The 20,957-nt window shown below is 37.5% G+C and overlaps 1 protein-coding gene and 1 long non-coding RNA gene across 13 annotated transcripts in view; one reads left to right on the top strand and one right to left on the bottom strand.

Annotated features, from left to right (window-relative positions):
* Positions 1–20,957, bottom strand: part of SPIDR (scaffold protein involved in DNA repair) — a 452,576-nt gene that overhangs the window by 126,119 nt on the left and 305,500 nt on the right. For all 12 annotated transcript variants that reach the window (XM_077885985.1, XM_077885987.1, XM_077885986.1 and 9 more), the window contains 2 exons: positions 14,905–15,100; positions 12,703–12,950 (listed from right to left, as the gene is read on the bottom strand). In XM_077885985.1, the coding sequence (XP_077742111.1) occupies positions 12,703–12,950; positions 14,905–15,100 (444 nt within the window). The remainder of the gene's footprint in view (positions 1–12,702; positions 12,951–14,904; positions 15,101–20,957) is intronic.
* The window catches only part of LOC144306576 (uncharacterized), a 50,083-nt gene that overhangs the window by 16,943 nt on the left and 12,183 nt on the right, over positions 1–20,957 (top strand). The gene's annotated exons all lie outside the window — the stretch shown is intronic.

Raw genomic sequence — 20,957 nt, 5'->3', positions numbered from 1 at the left:
GTTTAACTTGGTTTTGGCTCAGGTCACGATCTCATGGGTTGTGAGATCAAGCCTCTAGTCAGGCTCCACACTCAGCACACGTGCTCTCTCTTGCAAATAACTAAAATAAATCTTTTTTTTTTTTTTTTAAATAAATGACTTCAAAGACTGCTCAGAAATTTGCCTTGTGCGTTTATATGTTATCTCTCCCCTGCTCCTATAAAAGTCAGAAATGTTCTTCCTTCATACTCCCTTAGGTACCAACAAAGGTAACTCCAGTTTTGCTCCAGGACTTTATGAAATGGGTGTTAAAACATATACTATTTTTTAAAAAAAGTAAATATAGAAACCTAACAAACCCTAACTCAGTTAGCAATCAAGGTCACCAAGAAAGAGATACATTCTTGATATTGTGTCAACAGTAGTATGTACCTCTGATAGGATATAATGAAAATGACACTTTACCTCCATGTTCTTCTACCCCCAAAGCCACACCAGTGTAAACATCAGAAAAACACAAGCTAAAGGATATTCTACAAAATATATGGACAGTAATCTTCAAAACTGTTAAGGTCATTAAAACCAAAGAGTATCTATAAAATTGACAGTCTAAAGTAGTCTAAGAAGACATGACAATAACATGTAATGTGGTATCCTGAATGGGATCCTGGAACAGAAAAAGGACATTAGGGAAAATCTGAAGAAATCTGAATATAGTATGGATTTCAGTTAATACGGTATCAATATGTTATAGCATATAATATAGCACAATAAAGTAATATTAAAATAGTATGGTAATAATATAGTATCAATATTGGTTTAATAAGTGTGAGACTCGATCATTCTAATATAAGAATTTAACAATAGGGAAACTGGGTATAGGGTATCTTTCTGAATCTAAAGCCACTCTAAAATAAAAAGTTTATCAAACGTAATTAAATAAAAAAGCTAGGATACGGGCAGCCCGGGTGGCTCAGTGGTTTAGCGCCGCCTTCAGCCCAGAGCGTGATCCTGGAGTCCCAGGATCGAGTCCCATGTCGGGCTCCCTGCATGAAGCCTGCTTCTCCCTCTGCCTGTGTCTCTGTCTCTCTGTCTCTCTCTTTGTGTCTCTCATGGGTAAATAAAAAAAAAAAAAACAGCTAGGATATTTTTATAAATTCCCATTACTGAGAATACTTACTACAAAGAAGGATCAAGGAGAATGGAACTAGTTCTATAACCTGATAACTCAAAGTAATTATTTTAATAATTTGGTTATAACACATGCTCTACTAAGAATCATCAAATGTTAAATATCTTCTTTGATTCCTAACCATATAATGCAGAATACAAAAAAAGGTGGATTAGGCTATGCAGAAAAAGCATTTGACCAAATCCAATACTCTTTCATGATGAAAACATGCAATAAAGTAGAACAAGGAAGCATCCTCAATCTGATACAGGCCATTTATGAAAAACAAAAAACAAAAACTATAGTTAATATTATACTCAATGGTGAAAGACTGAAAGTTCCTCCCTCCCCTTACGATCAGGAATAAAACAAAGATGGCAGGTTTTACTACTTCCATTCAGTGTTGTACTAGAAATTCTCCCCAGATACTGTACTCAGAGCAATTAGTTAAGAAAAAGAAATAAATGGAAAATAAGTTGGAAAGGAATAAGTAAAAATATCTCTTCACACACGATAGGACAGTTGTTATTAAAAAAAAAAAAGGAAGAAAGTAATAAGTGTTGACAAGGATGTGGAAAAACTGGAACCCTCATATAGAGTGGTGGAAATATAAAGTGGTGCATCTGCTGTAGAAAATATTCTGGTGGTTTCTCAAAAACTTAAACACAGATTTACCATATGACCCAGCAATTTTACTACTAGGGCTATACCCAAGAGAAATGAAACCTGTCCACAGGAAAACTTCAAGATAGATGTTCACAGCAACATCATTCATAATACCTGCAAAGTAGAAACAACCCAAATAACCATCACCCGGTAAATGAGTAAATAAAACTTAATATATCTATATGATGAAATATTATTCAGCCATAAAAAAGCATGGAGTATCAATACATGCCACCACATGAATGAGCCCTGAAATCATTGTGCTAATTGAAAGACACCAGACACAAAAGACCACATATTACATGATTCCATTTAAATGAAATATCCAGGAAGGCAAATACATAGACGTTAAAAGTGGATTAGTGGTTGTCAGGGGCTAGGAGAGGGGGCTCATAGGGAGGGACTGCTTAGAGGGCACAGGGTTTCCTTTAACATGATGAAAATGTGTTGGAACTATATAGAAATGGTAGTTGCACAGTACTGTGAACATACTAAATACCACTCAACTGTATACTTTAAAATGGCTTATGTTAAGTAAATTTCACCTCAATTAAAAAAACTTAAAAAGAAAAGATAATGTGTACACAAACACAAAATTCACATGTTCTAACAGGCATTCAGGGAATCTGACCCACAGCATCTAGCTTCTCCCCAGAGGCAGGGACTAGAAACAGTTCCTTTTTAATTTTTATTTTTTAAAGTAGGCACCATGTCCAAAGTTGGACTTGAACTCATGAACCTGAGATCAAGAGTCACATGCTCTACCAAGAGAGTCAGCCAGGTGCCCAACAGTCTCTTCTTATGTACACTTCCAAGCAGTCTATTCATAAAGGGGCATATATATATATATATATATATATATATATATATATATATATGTGAAAATAAGCATATTCATTGTTGTTTTTACTAAACGTTAACTAAACAGGCTTTCTCCAAACAGGGGGGATGGTGGAGTCACAGCTACCGCAGTACCAGAAAGCCTTTGGAGATGGGATTTCATTAATGTGCCTCAGTTCCTCAGGCTGTACTCTCCCCCACCTTCCACCCATCCAAAGAGCAGATACCAGATACTTTTCTTTATGAAGCACCTGGAAAAAATTAAAAATTTAAACATTAAGTCAAATGCAAGTGAGCCTGCTGTGAAGAGTGACACATGCTACCAAACACAGGTTTCCCGTTATCCTTCTTTCCTTCCCTCCTTTTTCCTTCCTTCTTTCTTTCTTTTTCCTTTCTTTCTCTTTCTCTCTTTCTTTCTTCTCTTTCTTCTTTCTTTCTCTCTTTCTCTTTCTTTCTCTTTCTTTCTTTCTTTCTTTCTTTCTTTCTTTCTTTCTTTCTTTCTTTCTTTTTTTCTTTCTTTCTCTCCTTTCTTTCCTTCTCTCCTTCTCTCCTTCTTTCTCTCTTTCTTTCTTTCTTGTTTCAAGTTTTTACTTAATTCCAGTTGGTTAACATATACTTTTCCACTTTTCTATAGCTCACGTAAAGAAAGGCCCTCAAGACCTTTGGATTTTCCCCAATGTCTGTGGGATTCTTGGATAGCCAGTGTTCTATTGTAATTCATCTGGGTGCAAAGACTCAAGTACAGAGTTGAATAAGTTAACTCTAAGTTTTCCAAAAGTCTATTTAAATGGTAAAACATCCAGGAGATTTTGACATTTATTTCATTCTTCTTCCCACTTCCAAACATACACAGTCTGGACCTCTCTTTTTGCCTCCCCACAACCCCTGGAGCTTTCGACACCTGCACTCAGACTCTATACCAGAGAGAGAAGGGACAGTCATCACTTAGGGAAACAAAATGGCAGGCCAGGACACACAGCTCACACAGCAGGTGTCAGACTCAGAGCTACTGAAGACCTGTAAAACCTCTCCCCACCATCTTCCCCTGGATGACTCAGTCTTCTTTTTGCTCCAGTCTTCTTTTTTCTTTAATTCAAATTATGAGTTCTTTCCTTTTCAAGTAATTAAGTTTGGTTTAATGTTAAAAGTTAGGTTTTCTTTCATCCTTTCATCTTTTACCCAGGCTGCTTAATTTTTTCTTGACACCTCTTAGTTCTGCATTGCATTAATTATAACAAATGCTTTAAAACTCTTAAATGATATTCGACTGGATTCTTTTCCTTTCTTTATAAATTCTCAGTCAAGAGCTGCTCTTCGTCCTCCTTTGCCACCTGCTTAAGTGCCCCTTCTTTTTCCTCCTCCACTTCCCTCCTTTACACTGAATGAACACTCTCTAGGAGCCTCTAGTCCAAGTATCTCATTTTCTTTAAGATTGGGGTAGACTAGGGATCCCTGGGTGGCGCAGCGGTTTGGCGCCTGCCTTTGGCCCAGGGCGCGATCCTGGAGACCCGGGATCGAGTCCCACGTCGGGCTCCCGGTGCATGGAGCCTGCTTCTCCCTCTGCCTGTGTCTCTGCCTCTCTCTGCCTCTCTCTCTCTCTGATTATCATAAATAAATAAAAAAAAAAAAATTAAAAAAAAAAAAAAAAAAAAAAAAAAAGATTGGGGTAGACTAGACTTTACCTTTTTCCTAAAGCAGAGTATTCCTGGTGATTCTCAATGCACTAGCTTCTTTATCAGTGTCCTTAGAGAAACAACAGTATTGTAGTACCTCTCCAAGGACCAGTTTGTCCTGAGACAGAAGGAGAATACACAGTCTCCACAGCTACTACTTTTCCCCATCTACACATACTTGTTAAGTGTCCACTACATTCATGGTCTGGTACCAAAATATGATGAGTCACAGTCCTTGACCCCAGAGGGTTAAACAGGAGAAGTGATATCTAAAAAAATATATACGTATGGCCTTATTTTGACGGCACTGACAAGTATCAGTGCAATGTATAATACCTGGCCATTATGATCACTATATAACCAAGCACCCATCTAGATACCTGTATCTGTCATTCTTCTGGTTTCTGTGCAAATAAATGGGAAGGTTCAGACATTTATGATACCACTGCCAGGTAAAATGATCCAGAAAAAACAGGGGTACTTCTTCCTGTATCACAATGTCTCTTTCTTGTGAAGAAGGACATTCTTCCAAATAATTGTCTTGGAGGTTCTGTTTGCTCCAGTTTTCTGTGGAGCATGGGGTTGATTTGACTTTAGCTAATCAGAACTGTACAGCCAAGAAATAAGCACAAGGACGAGCTTACCAGGACTGCCAGCTGGCTGCCCCAAGTGCTCCTAGGAGCTAGGTGCCCCAAGCAGCTAGCAGACAGAGCCAAATGGGGAGGTAAGGGGACAACAAGGTGGAACAGCCTCGCTGGAGGGGAGTCAAGATGCACAGTGCCCCTGATCTCACCCCGTCTGCTTGTGGATGTGGAGGTGTGTGGAACTGTGTGCTTGCACGTGGCTGCCACTGCAGACTCTGCCAGTCTGTGTGTTCTCATAGTTCTTCTCTGTGCTGTCATATCAGAGAAGTGCATTCCAGGGCTGCAATCTAGCCCATAGGGCAGTTCTAGTGTGACTGCAGTACTGCTCCAGACTGCAGCTGCAAGCACAGAGGGGCGGGGGTACAGACCATTAGAGGGCTCTGGCCACTTTTGCAACAGAAGTTTCCAGGGAAAGGAGGTCAGGAACAGGAAGAAAATTCCATGCCTTTTATACTGAGCCACTTTGAAATCATTCTCGATCTTGATGGATAACAGGTGCTGGAAAATCACCAGGGCTAGGTTAAGGTGCGAACTTTACAACTATGGATGCACATATCATGTTTGGCTATGAATCTGGAAAATTACTCGTATTATCTTCATTCTGTATGAAAATTTTATCTTCATGATTGTCTATACTCACAGCACAAGGCTGTTGTCATTCCTTTTGATCTTTTCCTTCAAGTCCATCAACACTTTAATATATAAAAAAAGAACATGGGAACTTTCATCTCAATTTCATATTATTAATAAGCTCATTAGGGATACATATTCAAGATACGTCAGTTATAAATGTAAAGCATGGATCAAATGACATGGATTGGTATTATAGAATTTTTAGTTTTATTTTTTGTGTGTGGGGGGAGGGTCAGAGGGAGAGAGAATCTTAAGCAGGCTCCATGCCCAGTGTGGAACCCAATGTGGGGACTCAATCTCACAACTCTGAGATCATGACCTGCGCTGAAATCAAAAGTCGGACACTTAATGGAGTAAGCCACCCAGACACCCCTGAATGATTAAGAACATAAACATACTGCTTTCAAATCATCTACAATTCTAATTCTATTCTGAAACATTTAAAATTCCAATCTACTAACTGAAATCTGACACTAGATCAATAAAATAATAAAAGCTTAAAGAAGAGATAAAGGGTAGAAAAATAGGCCCATTTTCTGCCATCTAGAATGGGAAAAATGATACACAGAGACATAATATAGTGCCACAGTCATAAATGAAAAAAAAAGAGGTATAACAGAAATATATTTAGGAATATATACAGTAGGAACAGTATATGCAGAAAAAGCATTAATGAATACTACAAATACTACTGCTTCACATAATCCTTACCAGCAAGGACTTTACAATCTTACAATAAAGACTGATATATCTGTAACTAAGTATAATACAAAAACTGTAATAGTTATGAAGTCTGAAGAGTGTCTACTTAAAATGTTACTTCATTTAACCTTCAGGTTGAAAGTAATGATACAGCTTTAAGGGGCTATTGTGAAAATAAAAAGAGTTAAGATCGATCTATCTATCACCATATATATAATGACATATATGACATAAATTATATATATATATATATTTATTTATATGGAGTTTTTCATCCTACCGTGCTGAACAAGAGGCTAACTCCACAGGGGAAATGAGGAGAGATCTCATGAGGCAAGTGTGTAAGACTGGGTAGTGAAGGATGCATAGTACTTCAAGAGAGAAGAAGAGAGTAAGATGAGCTACCATGACTAAACCAAAGCATCAAACCACCATTTCGTTTCTCCTGCCTTAAGATACTTAAAAGAACTGCCAGGGCAATTAAAAAAGAAAAAGAAATAAAACCCACTCACATTGGAAATGAAGAAGTAAAACTATCTTTATTTGAAGATTACATAATTTCACATATGGAAAATCCTAATGAACCCACTAAAAAACTATCAGAGCTAATAAAAAAGTTCAACAAGACTTCGGGAAATAGGTCCATATATAAGAGTCCCTTGCATCCCTATACATTAGCAATAAATAATCTAAAATGAAATTGAGATAATTTTCATTTGTAATAGCATAAAAGAATACTTAGGTATAACTCTAACTAAAAAGTGTTAAGACTTGGGATCCCTGGGTGGCACAGCGGTTTAGCGCCTGCCTTTGGCCCAGGGCGCGAACCTGGAGACCCAGGATCGAATCCCACGTTGGGCTCCTGGTGCATGGAGCCTGCTTCTCCCACTGCCTATGTCTCTGCCTCTCTCTCTCTCTGTGTGACTATCATAAATAAATAAATAAAAATTAAAAAAAAAGTGTTAAGACTTGTACTGAAAACTATAAAATACTGCTCAAAGAAATTTAAGAATTAATGAAATGAAAAGACAAGCCATGTTTATGGAGCCAAAGACTAAATATTGCTAAAATGGCAATTCTCTTTAAGGTGATCTACAGAATCAACACAGTCTCTATCAAAATTCCAAGTGATTTATTCCAAAATTAACAAGCTGATTCTGAAATTAAAATGTAAATCTAAGAGACTCAGGATTCTTAACACAATCTTAAAAAAAAAGAGGACTTACACTCTGATTCCAAATGTACTATGAAATTTTAGTAATTAAGATTATGGTACTGGCATAAAGAGATCAATGGAAGAAAACTGAGAGTCCAGAAATAAACACTAATATCTGTGCTCAACTGACTTTTGACAAAGGTATCAAGAAAGTTTCAAAGAGAAAGAACAGTCTTTTTGGCAAATGGTGTTGGACGACTGGATACACACATGTAAAAAGATGAACCCCCCTGCCTCACACCACACACACAAATTAACTCAAATGGATCATGGATCTAAATATAAGACTATAAACTGCACAACTCTTAGAATAAAATGCAGGAGTAAACTTTCATAATCTTGAATTAGGCAGCTGTTTCTTAGATGTGACACCCAAACACCAAAAGCACAAAAAGGAAAAAAAAAAAAAGATTGGACATCATTAAGATGATAAACTTTAATGCTTCAAAGACACTATATCAAATAAGTGAAAAAAAAATACTCCACAGAATGGGAGAATATATTTTCAAATCATGTATATGATAAGAGATTTGTTACCAGAATAAAGAACTCTTATAATTCAACAAAAAAAGGGACAAATAACCCATTTAAGAAAACAAAGGATCTGAAGAGGCATTTCTCTCAAGATGTATGTATACAAATGGTCAAAGAGCACATGAAAACACGCACAACACCGTTAATCCCTCGGGAACTGCAAAGCAAAGCGACAAGGATACAGCACTTCACATTCACTTGGATGTCACAAGTGTTGGTGAGGATGTGGAGAGACTGGAGCCCTCATTCGCTGCTGGTTGTAACGTAAAATGGTAGCTTCTTTGGAAAACAGTTTAACTCTTCAAAGAGTTAAACACAGAGTTAGCATATGACTCAGCAACTCTACTCCTAAATACATACTCAAGAGAAATGAAAACATACGTTCACAGAAAGAACTTGTACACAGGTGTTCATTGGCAGCGCTATTCATATTAGTCAAAAGTAGAAACAACCTAGATGTTCATCACCTGACAAACTGAATATGTCATACTCAAACAACGGAATGAAATACTGATACATGTCAGAACATGGATCAACATGTTACAACACACATGAGCCTTGAAAATCTGATGCCAAGTGAAAGAAGCCAGTCATAAGATGGTACATTGTATATATAGTTCCATTTATATATGTGCAAATCCACAGAGACAGAAAATAGAGTAGTGGTTGCCACAACCTAGGGGAAGGAGGAGTAAATAAATAGTCAATGGGTCTGGGGTTTCTTTTTGAGGTCACAAAAGTGTTCTAATATTACATTACTATATTAGTTGTAAAACTCTGTAAGTACAGGACTGCAAAGAAAATATGGCAAAATGACCTTGGATATCATACAGACCACCCAGAACTGTCTTAGAGAGGAAGTAAGCAAAAATTAAGAGCTGAGGAGCTGAGACTAAAGGGTTCATTTAAGACTTATGAACACAGAGCTAATGGTTAAAAGAGAATTTAAATTTACTGAGAAATCACAGGTAAGGAAAACCTAAAGAATGAGATATCATTCATATCATTTATAAGAATACATTAAAAAAATGATGCCCTGCTCTCATATCTTTTTCATTGCAATAAAAATACTCAAATCACTGAAAAGGAATAATTTCAACTTTTCTACAACATGAAAAAGTAAACACTTAGACAACATTTAGAACTAAAATATGAATAACAATAAGCCTTATGAGAGTGTGATGCTAAGTAGGTCAATCAACCGAATCACTCCACGGAACAGGTGAAAGGGTCCTGTGTACTGCAGAGGAGACACAGACTCCCCTTTGGCCTCCTTCATCACTGACACACATGCATCTCTGTTCTAGAGAAAGAACGCCAGTTACGCCATCTCTATGCACAGAGATGTGAGTCCAATATATCATCTAATCATTTAATAGGAAGAAAAGCAAATGTTCACAAGCAGAGAGAAGAGCTGCACACACCCTGGGAGACCTGGCTGCTGAGCACGCAGCTGGGGATCCATGTGCCACAGTCCACAGCCCTCTCATCAAAAGGAATCTTGCAAACTTGATACACATCTTTTTCTACCGTCCAAACACGCACAAGAGCTAATCATCATAAAAGACACTAATCATCACATCAACTGTTAGTGCATGTTCCTCATTCTGCTTTAATATTGGATCATTTTCACCATCAGGAATCTGGGATGTCTTTAGATGTTCCAGACAAAGACAAAAATATACCAGCCATAATTACCAGCACCATCCAGTACTGGACCCAGCACTAGGTCACTTTCCTGCAGTGTTTATTACAGAGCAACTTGTAGGCTTCCAACATTTAGAAGGCAACGGTCACATTTCATATATATGAATTTACATAAATGTTTTCTAAAGTAGATGAGTAGCAACTCTTTGTTGATGAGGGAGGTACAGTAAACGGAAAGTGCAAAAGGACAGGAGCAAACACCACCTTCAGTCAAGCTTCCCCTGCAGCCAGGCAATGGACTCAACTGAATACAACATGTATAATGATTTGTAATATGATCTTCTTTCTTTATTTTAGGTTTTTATTATTGTAACAATGTTATTTATCAGTATTTTACAATTTTTAAGTATTTGCACTTATTTTTAAAGACCTAGTGAGCCACCTTCTATTGAGTCCTTATTGTATGAGAAGCATGATGCTAAAGACATTACATATATAATCTCAATGTATAAATAAAAATCTACATTAGAAGACATATTGCTAAATGATCCTCCAAAGCAGATATTTTAATGCTTGTAATGGTACATTCATTAGCAAAGAATTAGCACAGGGTTATGTGTAATTTTACTTCTATGTTAATTCTGTTTGTAAACTGGAGTTTGATCATTATTATAGCATTATGAATCTAGAAAATATTAAGAGTCAGTTTATAATAATACCTTTCTGTACCCAAATGACATCTCAGAAGCCTTGTTCTCAAACCCAAGCTCAAATGCTATGATTTCCCATCCAAAGTTTCATTTTCCTATATAATCCAATCAATTCCACCCCATGGTGGGGGCACTTTCACCACTCCTGCTGCCCAGGATGACTTGACCTCCCCCCCCCCCGCAGTCATTCTTAATCAATCAGAGCCTGGTCCTAACTCAATTTTATCCCCTTTCTTTCAGCTCCACACTCTATTGTCCTGCCATTTGGGATTCTCTATCTCATGATGCTATTCTTTTTGTCCACCTGTATAACTAACTGTCAGCAAGTAAAAACCTCTCTGAAACTCAATTTCCTCATCTGTGAAATGGGACTAATATCCTCTAGCCTCAGCATTGTATAATCTCATGTGTGCTACAGGAAACACAGCACATATAATGATATTAATTACATCTGAATAACTAAAGGTTATTTTCGTTTTTGAGGCTTATGCCTGGCCTTTTTTCAAACCACAATTTAACTCCACCTCATTTGATATGTCCCAGTGTGTGTTCTAAGGTACAAATCCAACACATTCATAATGCCAGGCATTGGGTTAGCTTCCAATTCTTCTCTTTGCTCAACAAGTAAAACAAGTACCACCAAAGGAGCTGGAGGGACAGGACTCGAGGTATCTGCTGCTGTGATTACTCATAAGGGAGAAACCCTCCTGTCAGTTTCGCCTCGCCTTCTCATCATTGTGACTCAGTCCCTGCTGTCCCCAATCTCCTCTGAATGTGTGGCCTGTGTGCTGGGCTGGAGAAGCTTTACCAAGATTATCATTGCTTTGGCTACTCAGTACTTCCTCCTCCGAAGCCTAAAGCTGGATACATTCCATGAAAAACAAACAAACAAACAAACAAACAAACCAAAACCTATGTCTGATCTCTAACTGGCTCAGATAACTCTATTTATTTAAGGTTTAAGTTAAAGACTACAAGACTGGTCTACATCTACAAGTTAGAAATCCTAAAACTGATATATTCATTTAAGATATTCACATATTCCAAACAAAATAAAATAAAATTAAATTTTTTCCTATACATCCACAAAAAAATTCTCTAATTCTACACCTAAAGGAGACATTTTGAAACTCATAGGACTTTCAAATAAAGTGTCAGCACCTGAAGTGGGTTCATAATTAACACAGAAATGTTTCCTGTCACTCCTTCTGAATGGTATCTGAAGGCACTATAAGGATAGGATATTGTTGTAATTACTATTTCTTCAATATGTGTCTTCTTTTAAAAGTAGACTAAAAAATGATCAATTGGCATCTATACTTTTAATTTCTATTATATTATAAATCCATCTCACTGCGTTGAGGGCAATTTCACATAGAAAGAAATACAACCTCAAAAGGTTATGTCAAGGCTCTGACATAAATAAACTCTCCAGTCAATGACATGACTACAGCTATTTGAAAAAAACACAGGAAGGGCCTAACTACAAGTAGAAAGAAGATGTCGTTCCCACTTTTAGTATGAGCAAAGTACTTTGAATCACGAGTTTGGCTCATGTAGCTGCACTGTCCACAAAGGTAGCCATTAGCTACAAGGGGCTACATAAAATAAAGTTAATTAAAATTAAATAAATTTGAAATAATTGATAATATATAATATAATATATATTATAATTAATAATATAATTAATTGAAATTAATTATAATTAATATAATTATTAATTAATTAATTATAAAATAATATAATAATAATTGAAATTTAGTTCCTTAGTCCCACTAGCCATATTCTGAGTGCTCAGTAACCACATGGTCAGTGACTACCTCACTGGACTGTACAAATACACAACATTTATATCACTGTAGAAAGTTCTATCAGGTAGTGCTGCTGATATAGGTTAGAATAACACTCTCTGAAAGACACAGATTTACTTAGGGTTTTAAGATGTATAAACCTTGACAGACATTACAGTGGTCTTTTTAGGTATGCTAACCACATGTCCTGGCTTTTCTAGAATAATACCAGTGTTTCTTGTTTATATTGCTTTCAATAACATGAACCATTAAAGGTAAAAGTAAATGAACAAATTAAATTTTTAGTAGGACTTTTTATATTAAATAAAGAGAGACTCCTTTGTCATACCATGTGTCTCAAAATTTGATGCAAGAAAAAAACAAAAAAACAAAAACTCATGTATATGGGGGATGCAGCCAAGAGTCTCTACTTTATCCAGCAAGAGGCTCTCGCCTCTCTAGGTGACTCTAGCACCCATGCCTGTGTCATTACTCACCGAACTCTGGGTGGACCTGAGCCAGGTGAAGCAGCTGAGCTACTTCCCTGCTGATAGGTACAGGGAAGAGAGTAAACTCTCTGTACCACCACTCGGACCCTGACTCCTGTCCATGTGGCAGCTCCCTGGCTTTCCACTGCATCCAGAAGAGAATCCCTCAGGGGAGCTTGGGCTGGGAAGCACTGTTTGGCCTCCTCGTGTCCAGGGGTGCAGTCTGTCCTCATGGCAGGGAGACCACTAAACATAACCTGGCCAAGACATGCAAAGGGAACTATTTCAGTTTAACTCGTAACAGCATGGTACATACCAAATAATGACATATTCAGGCCATCTTCTTCTTCTTTTTTAAGATTTTATTTATTTATTCATGAGAAAGAGAGAGAGAGAGAGAGGCGCAGAGACACAGGCAGGGGTAGAAGCAGGCTCCATGCAGGGAGCCCGACGTGGGACTCGATCCCAGGTCTCCAGGATCAGGCCCTGGGCTGAAGGCAGCGCTAAACCCCTGAGCCACCCGGGCTCTCAGGCCATCTTCTGATGTTACTTCAGAACACCAAAGGGATAACGAAGATAAAAGATACTGCATGGGCCTCTATGTCTGCCAGGTAACTAATGCTGTTGAGGAGGGGAAGGTGAGCAAGATAACATGGAAACAGCAAAGAGCGTTTCCAATCAATGGAAGCACATATCACCTTGGGTCTTTGAAAACATGTGGAAAGTCCTGCTACTATAATACTTCATGGTAATTTAGAAAATTTTTTTATGAGGTAAATATTCCCAACAGGAAAAACTAAAAAACAAAAGAATGACTAGGTTTCAAAATTTAATCATTATTAAGTGCTTGTTGTGTGCAGTCTACTACACTAGATACTTTACAGGCTCATGGTGCCTGCCAAAAATATTAAATATTAAATACCATAAGATAACACTTCTGGAGCATGTTCTAGGCACTTTTCTTTATACGTTATACTTACATAACAAACATATTTAACCTCACAACCACCCAAGCAGGTAGATTATGTCATTATGACCATTTTAAAGATAAAAATATTGAAACAGAGAAATTATGTATCTTGCCCATTGATACTTGGCAAGAGGTGGCGGAGGCAGGATTTGAACCAGGATACCTAGTTCCAAAGCCTATACTCATAACCATGATGTTATACTGCAGGTTCACTGCCACTGTTACAAACAAAAACGTTATCTCAATAATTTAATATCAATAGCTATTTACAACTAAATGTTAAAGCAGTAATGCACTTTGTGCCATAAATTAAATTAAGAGTCCTACCCCCTTCAGATACTTCTTTTGATAATCAAAGGGAGAGTATGCTTGTTGATACATTCACAAACAAGATGAAACTTTGTCTACTTTTCTTTTTCTTACATCCCCTCACACTGTCAGCCTCAGTATTCTCTTCAGTGCTGATTCAGGGAACTAGGTGAACCTGAGATGGTGCACCCTGAGGAGCAACAGACACTCAGAGCCTGCAGTGGTCCCTGGAGGGCCCTTCATGTCTGCTACAAGTGAAATTTAGTAGTTCCCTACATTCATCTTGACAAATGATCATGACTCGGGGCCAGTAAAACTCCACAGACAATCTACAGTGTATAATTTCAAGTGTATGCAGTTCTTTTTATCCCAAGGGATACAGATATTGTGAAAAAGAAAAATATGCCTTTTGTAATTTAATAGGTAAAAGACTTAAAATTCCTAGACAATTAATTACAAGAGGAGAAAAAAAACATGAAAACTCATATATTTTGATAGATTAGGCTAAAGACTAACAATACACAATAGGAGCACTTGGGGGGCTCAGTTAGTTAAGCACATGCCTTCAGCTCAGGTCATTCATGATCCCAAGGTCCTGGGATGGAGTCCTGCATTGAGCTCCCTACTCAGTGGGGGCCTGCTTCTCTTTCTCCATCTACCACTCTCCCTGTTTATGCTATATTTCTCTGTCAAATAAATAAATAAAATCTTTAAAAAATACACCATTAGATAGATGAAATACTGTGAAAAGACTACAACTAAATACTGAATTGCACCATATTTTCTTCAGACATAACAATAACAAGAAGATGCTCTAGCATATATATTTATTGAATATTTGAAGAGGAACCAAAGGTAAATATCTTTGCTTATACCTTTCAAATCCAGTATTATTGCAAAGCATAAAACGTCTAAAACAAATGAAAATTTACCTGGCTTTCAGGTGATTTATTTGTTAGATTCCTAAATTTAAATATCTGAGCCAAAGTGATACTTCTTCTTGGAAGAGGTGTGTTCCAACAGTACACTTCATGTATTAGTTTTGAATTTTCTTTGGCAACAACTTTCTGACAAAAATAAGTATTCAGAATAACAGGGCAACTTCCATTTGGGATAATAAGCTTCTGCCTGGAAAAGAGAACGAAATATAACAGTTTATTTGCAATGTTGGATTTTCCTCAAGTTCTTGCTCAATCAGGAATAAATAAATACAAAGGGCAATGATTCACCTGCTAAGTACAGATAAAACCAAGTCAGCCCATTAAGTAACAGACACAGGTGAATGAATGGATAGACAAGATGGGGTCCTTATATATAATGGAATATTACCCAGCTATAAAAAGAATGAGATCTTGCCATTTGTGACATGAATAGACTCAGAGAGTACTTTGTTAAGTGAAATAAGTCAGACAGAGACGCAAATATCATATCTCACTTACATATGGCATTAAAAAACAATGGAAACAAACAAAAACAGAAATAGTCTCATAAATATAGAAAACAAACTGGTGGTAGCCAGAGGGGCTGAGTGTTGGGTGGGAGGATGGGCAAAATGAGTAAAAGGCATTCAGAGGTGCAAACTTGCAGTTTAATATGAGGGAGAGGAAAGCAAAATAAACCCAGAATAAATTGAAGGGAATAAATAATAAAGAACAGAAATAGATGAAATTGAAAACCGAATAATAACAAAGAAAAAACAATGCAACAAAAAGTTGGCTTTTTGATAGGACAATAAAATTAACTGACAAAGGAAAGAACAGAGAAGACAGGATCACCAAAATCAAGAATGAAACAGAGGATATCACTACAGACTATGAAGACAACACAAAGCTAGTATGAGATTATTATAAACTACTCTACATATGCAATTTTCCACAGCTTAGGTAAAATGGACCAATTCCTCAAAAGCACAAACTACCATAACAACCAATATGAAACAGATGATTTATTTTTATTTTTTAAAAATTTTTATTTATTTATGATAGTCAGAGAGAGAGAGAGAGAGAGAGAGAGAGAGAGAGGCAGAGACATAGGCAGAGGGAGAAGCAGGCTCCATGCACCGGGAGCCCGACGTGGGATTCGATCCCAGGTCTCCAGGATCGCGCCCTGGGCCAAAGGCAGGCGCTAAACCGCTGTGCCACCCAGGGATCCCTGAAACAGATGATTTAAACAGATCTATAAATAATAAGGAGAACAGATATGTAATTTAAAAAACTACCTACCATAAAGATATCTCCAGGTCCAGATAATTCCACTGGAGAATTTTACCAAATGTACAAAAAGGAATTAACACCAATTTTATACAATCTCTTTCAGAAAACAGAAAAGGAAGAAACACTGTCCAATTCACTTTATAAAGCTAGTATTACCCTAATATGAAAACCAAAGACAGTCCCCCCAAAACAAACAAAAAAGGAGAAAAAGAAGAAAGAGAAAAACCACAGACCAACATACCTCAGAAATATAGATAAAAAATCCTTAATAAACTACTAGCAAATAGAATTAAGAAGTGAATATAAGAAAGTAATCATGATAAAGGGGTTAATTCCAGGGATGCAAGTCTCGCTGGATATTTGAAAATCACCTTCACCACATTAAAGATGAAAGAAGTCATACAGCTCATTGGTATATGCAGAGAAACCAGTTTATAATAGTCAATACTCATATAATAAAAAAGTCAGAAAGCCACAAATAGAGAACAAGTTAATAAAGAGCATTTACAAAAATCGTACAGCTAGCATTATAATTAATAGTGAAGGAATGGATGCTTTTCAACTAAGGGAAACAATGCAAGGATATCAGTTTTCAACATGTTTTCTTTTTTTCTGCTGTTGTTCAAAAGAGGCCTATGTTCTTTCTTTACATACAGGGCATTGAATACTTGTAACAGCATTTTCCACAAAGAATGAGGGGAAATGGTAAGAAAAGAGTAACAATTATTGACATTTTCCAAATGGAGGTAAGGAAACTCCCAAAGGCACATGAGGTCCATCAGAGTGAGCAAAGATCGAGAAGGGGCAATATTTATACCTCGCCAACTTTGGCCATGCCAGGTCAAGGCTGCTGCCCCTCTTCTGCCCTTGGAATCCACGCACTCGCAGGCAGGACCCTCAGGTGGCTGGCAGCACCTTTAGGTTCCACAACCCACGCAGATGCCTCTACCCCTGCCCTCGCTCAGGTCTTCTACCTCCACCTCCCTACCTCTGCCTTGGGATACTAGCAGGGCCCCAAAGAGAAGACAGTGTGGTGGGTGATAATGGATGCAGTGTGTCTACATGGCCATGACTACTATCACAACCTGGCAACTCCCTGCCAGGAGTGTGAATTCTGGGCCAGCCTGCAGACTGGTGCTCCAGTGCAATAGGAGACCATGCTGGAGAAGGGGCCCATGGGAGGGTGCCCTAGACACCAGGCAGTCCTGTAGGGCAGGCTGGTGTGCGGCTTGTGCCAGTGGGGTCCACACCCTTCCATGGTGCTCTGTCGTGGCCTCCCATGTAGCATCCCTGCAGCGCAGCCTCCAGAGAGATCAGCTGGGCTGCCTCTGCAGTTAGTAGCGGGATAGTGGTCTCGTCTGCTCTCACCACTTTTTTCAGCATAGGACTGGAAGTTCTTGTCAGTGCAATAAGGCAAGAAAAGAAGGGAAAATGACATACAGATCAAAAAGGAAGAAATAAACCAGTCCTACTTGCAAATGACATGATTGCTTGTGTAGAAAATTACAAGACACCTACAAAATAGCTCTTGGAATTACGTGATTTCAGCAAGATCACAGCATGTACAAAAACCAAATGTATTTCTGTATACTATCAGTGAACATGTGGATACCAAAATTAAAAATATAAATCATGCATAATTACAAAAAACCCAAAAACCACTTTGAAGTAAATCTAATAAAACATATACATTACTTGTGTGTTAAAGCTATAAAACACTGATAAAATAAATCAAGGATCTTGCGAATGTAAAGACATGTTTAGTGGATTGAAAGACTCAATATTATAAAGATGCCAATTCTGTCCAAATGGATACATAGTTTAAAGCAATTCCCAACGAAATCCCAACAAGATTTTTTGCAGATGTACGTTAGCTTACTCAGATTTATACAGGACACTAGCAAGGTGGCAGAACTGAATCTTACTCCTATCCTCCCACAGCGACAACAACTTGGCAGCCCTCTATGGGCAAGAATGCCTGTAGGATCCAGGTAGCAGGCTGTGAAGCCCTGGTGGAGCCCAGTAACAAGGAGCGCCATTTGCGAAAGCAGGCCCATGGACTGGTGGCTGCAGATCTAAAAACAGTCCTGATCCCCTTGCTCTGGGCTGCAAGCCCCAGTTGGTCTCGGTCTTGCCACCAATACCATCCACCAGGGAACACACCACACTACTCCCTGCCTCAAGTTGACAAGCCTGCTAAACTCAGTCCCGGCTGTGGGCCCTAAAGCCATGACCCAGATCCAGCTGGGTTTATAAACCACATATCTGATAAACACTTAATATTCAAAATATAAAAGAGACTCATACAACTTAACAGCAAAAAAACAACCTGATTAGAAAATAGGCACAAGATTTGAGTCGATGTTCCTCCAAAGAAGACGTACAAATGATCAACAGGTATATGATTTTGTGCCCAGTATCATTAATCGCCTCAGAAATGCCAATCTCAACCACAATCAGATTTCATCTCACACCTATTAAGATAGCTATTCTCAAAAAGACAAGAGATACCAAGAGTTGTTGCAGGTATGGAGAAAATGAAATCCCTGTATGCTTTTAGTAGGAATACGAATTGGTACAGTCACTATAGAAAACGGTATGGAGGTTCATCAAAAACTTTACAAGAGCACTATCGTGTGATCCCACACTCCACTTCTGGGTGTATATCCAAAAGACATGAAATCAGGATCTCAAAGAGGTATCTGAACTTCCATGTTCATTTCAACATTATTCATAATGGCCAAAATACGGAAATAATCTTTGTTGACAGATGAATGGATAAATGTGTTGGTGAACATACACGAACGCACAAACACACAGACACAGACACACACAGGAATAATATTTAATTGTAAAAGAGGAAATCCTGCCATTTGTGAAAACATGAATATGGACAGACCTGGAAGACAGTATGTTAAATGGAATAAACCAGACATAGAAAGTTAAATACCTTATAATCTTACTTATATGTGGAATCTAAAAAAACTGAACTGCTAGAAGCAAAGAGTAGAATTGTGGTTGCCAGGGGCTACTGGATGGGGAAAAAAGAGAACTACTGGTCAAAGGATACAAACTTTCAGTTATTAGATGAATAAGTCCTGGAGATCTAATGTACAGCATGTCTATAGTTAATAATATATTACATAGTTGAACTTTGGCAAGAAGTAGATCTTAAGTATTCTCATTACATACACAAGAAAAGATAACGCAGTGTGATGAAGGATACATTAATTAGTTGGATTGTGGTAGTTATTTTCAAACGTGTGTGAATATATATCAAATGATCATCTTATACACCTTAAATATATACAATTTTTATTGGCCAATATATCTTAAGAAGTTTGGGAATAAACTATATGGAAAGGTAAAGGAACTAGACTATCTAAAACAATTTTGAAAAAAAAATAATAGAGTTGGAAAAATTACTCTGATTTTAAGACCTGTATATGGATATAATACTCAATACTGTATGGTATTGGTGGAAGAACATAGATTAATAAAGCAGAATAGAGAAACTATAAGTAGACTCCACAGCTATGTCCAACTGATTTTTCACGAAAGTGCCAAAGCAATACAATAAAGGAAGTAGACTGTGGATATTCATAGTCAGAAAAGTACAAGCTACAAACTGAGTCTCAAACTTTATATAAAATTTAACTCAAAATTGATCATGAATATAAATGTAAATTATAAAGGTATAAAACTTCATTTATTTTTTAAGATTTTATTTATTTATTTGAAAGAAAGAGAGAAAGAGAGCACATGCATACACAAGCCAGGGAAGAGGCAAAGGACCAGGCAGAAGCAGATTCCATGGTGAGAAGAGAGCCCAATGCAGGGCTCCATCCCAGGACCCTGGGATTATGACCTGAGTCAAAGGCAGATGCTTAACCTACTGAGCCACCCAGGTGCCCCACACTATAAAACTTAAAGAAAAAAAAACCCACAAAAAAGAAGAAAAAAATGACAACAGGACTTCATTAAAACTAAAAACTTTTGATTTGAGAAAGACCTTGTTAAAAGGACAAAAGGAGAACTTACAGAGAGAAAATATTTGCAAAGCACATATCCAAGAAAGGACAATGACCTAGAATTAAAAAGAAATCTGAAAAACCGTGTGTGAAAGAGTGAACAATCTGAACATGGACAACAGTCGTGAGTAGACAATTCACCGAAGAGATATATAAGTGGCTAAAAATTAGCACATCAAAAGCTATTCAATGTCATTAGCCATCAAGAAAACACACATTAAAACCACAGAGGTACAGTGCCTCTATACTATCCAAATGATTAAAACAAAACATAGTGATGACACCAAAAGCAGATGAGGATATGGAGAAACTGGATTGCCCAATCGTTGCTGGTTGGAACATAAAGGTGTGTAGTCAGCCACTTGGAAAAAGTCTGGCAATTCTAGAAGACAGTAAACATGCAACTACCATACAACCCACTGCACTTCTGGGCATTTACTGCAGAGATGCAAATTTCAATAGCACTGGATGTGCTTTGTCTCCTGGCAGCACCATTAGCCATGTGGCTAATAAGAGTAATTTATCTGCAAAACCTGAGTAATTTACACAAACATATATGCAAACCCCAAAAGGGGCTCATTTTTTCTGATCTCTTGTTGGCAAAGTAAATAAATTCATGATTGATGCAGGATTACTACAGCAAAATGAATAAAAGACATTAATATATTTGGCTTGCCCTCAATGTGACTGCATTAGATAACTGTACAAATATACCCACAATCTCAAGCATTGTATTCTTGG

Source organism: Canis aureus, chromosome 37 (assembly GCF_053574225.1).
Source record: "Canis aureus isolate CA01 chromosome 37, VMU_Caureus_v.1.0, whole genome shotgun sequence".
NCBI classification, from domain to species: domain Eukaryota; kingdom Metazoa; phylum Chordata; class Mammalia; order Carnivora; family Canidae; genus Canis; species Canis aureus.
This window is presented reverse-complemented; position numbering and strand designations above follow the sequence as displayed.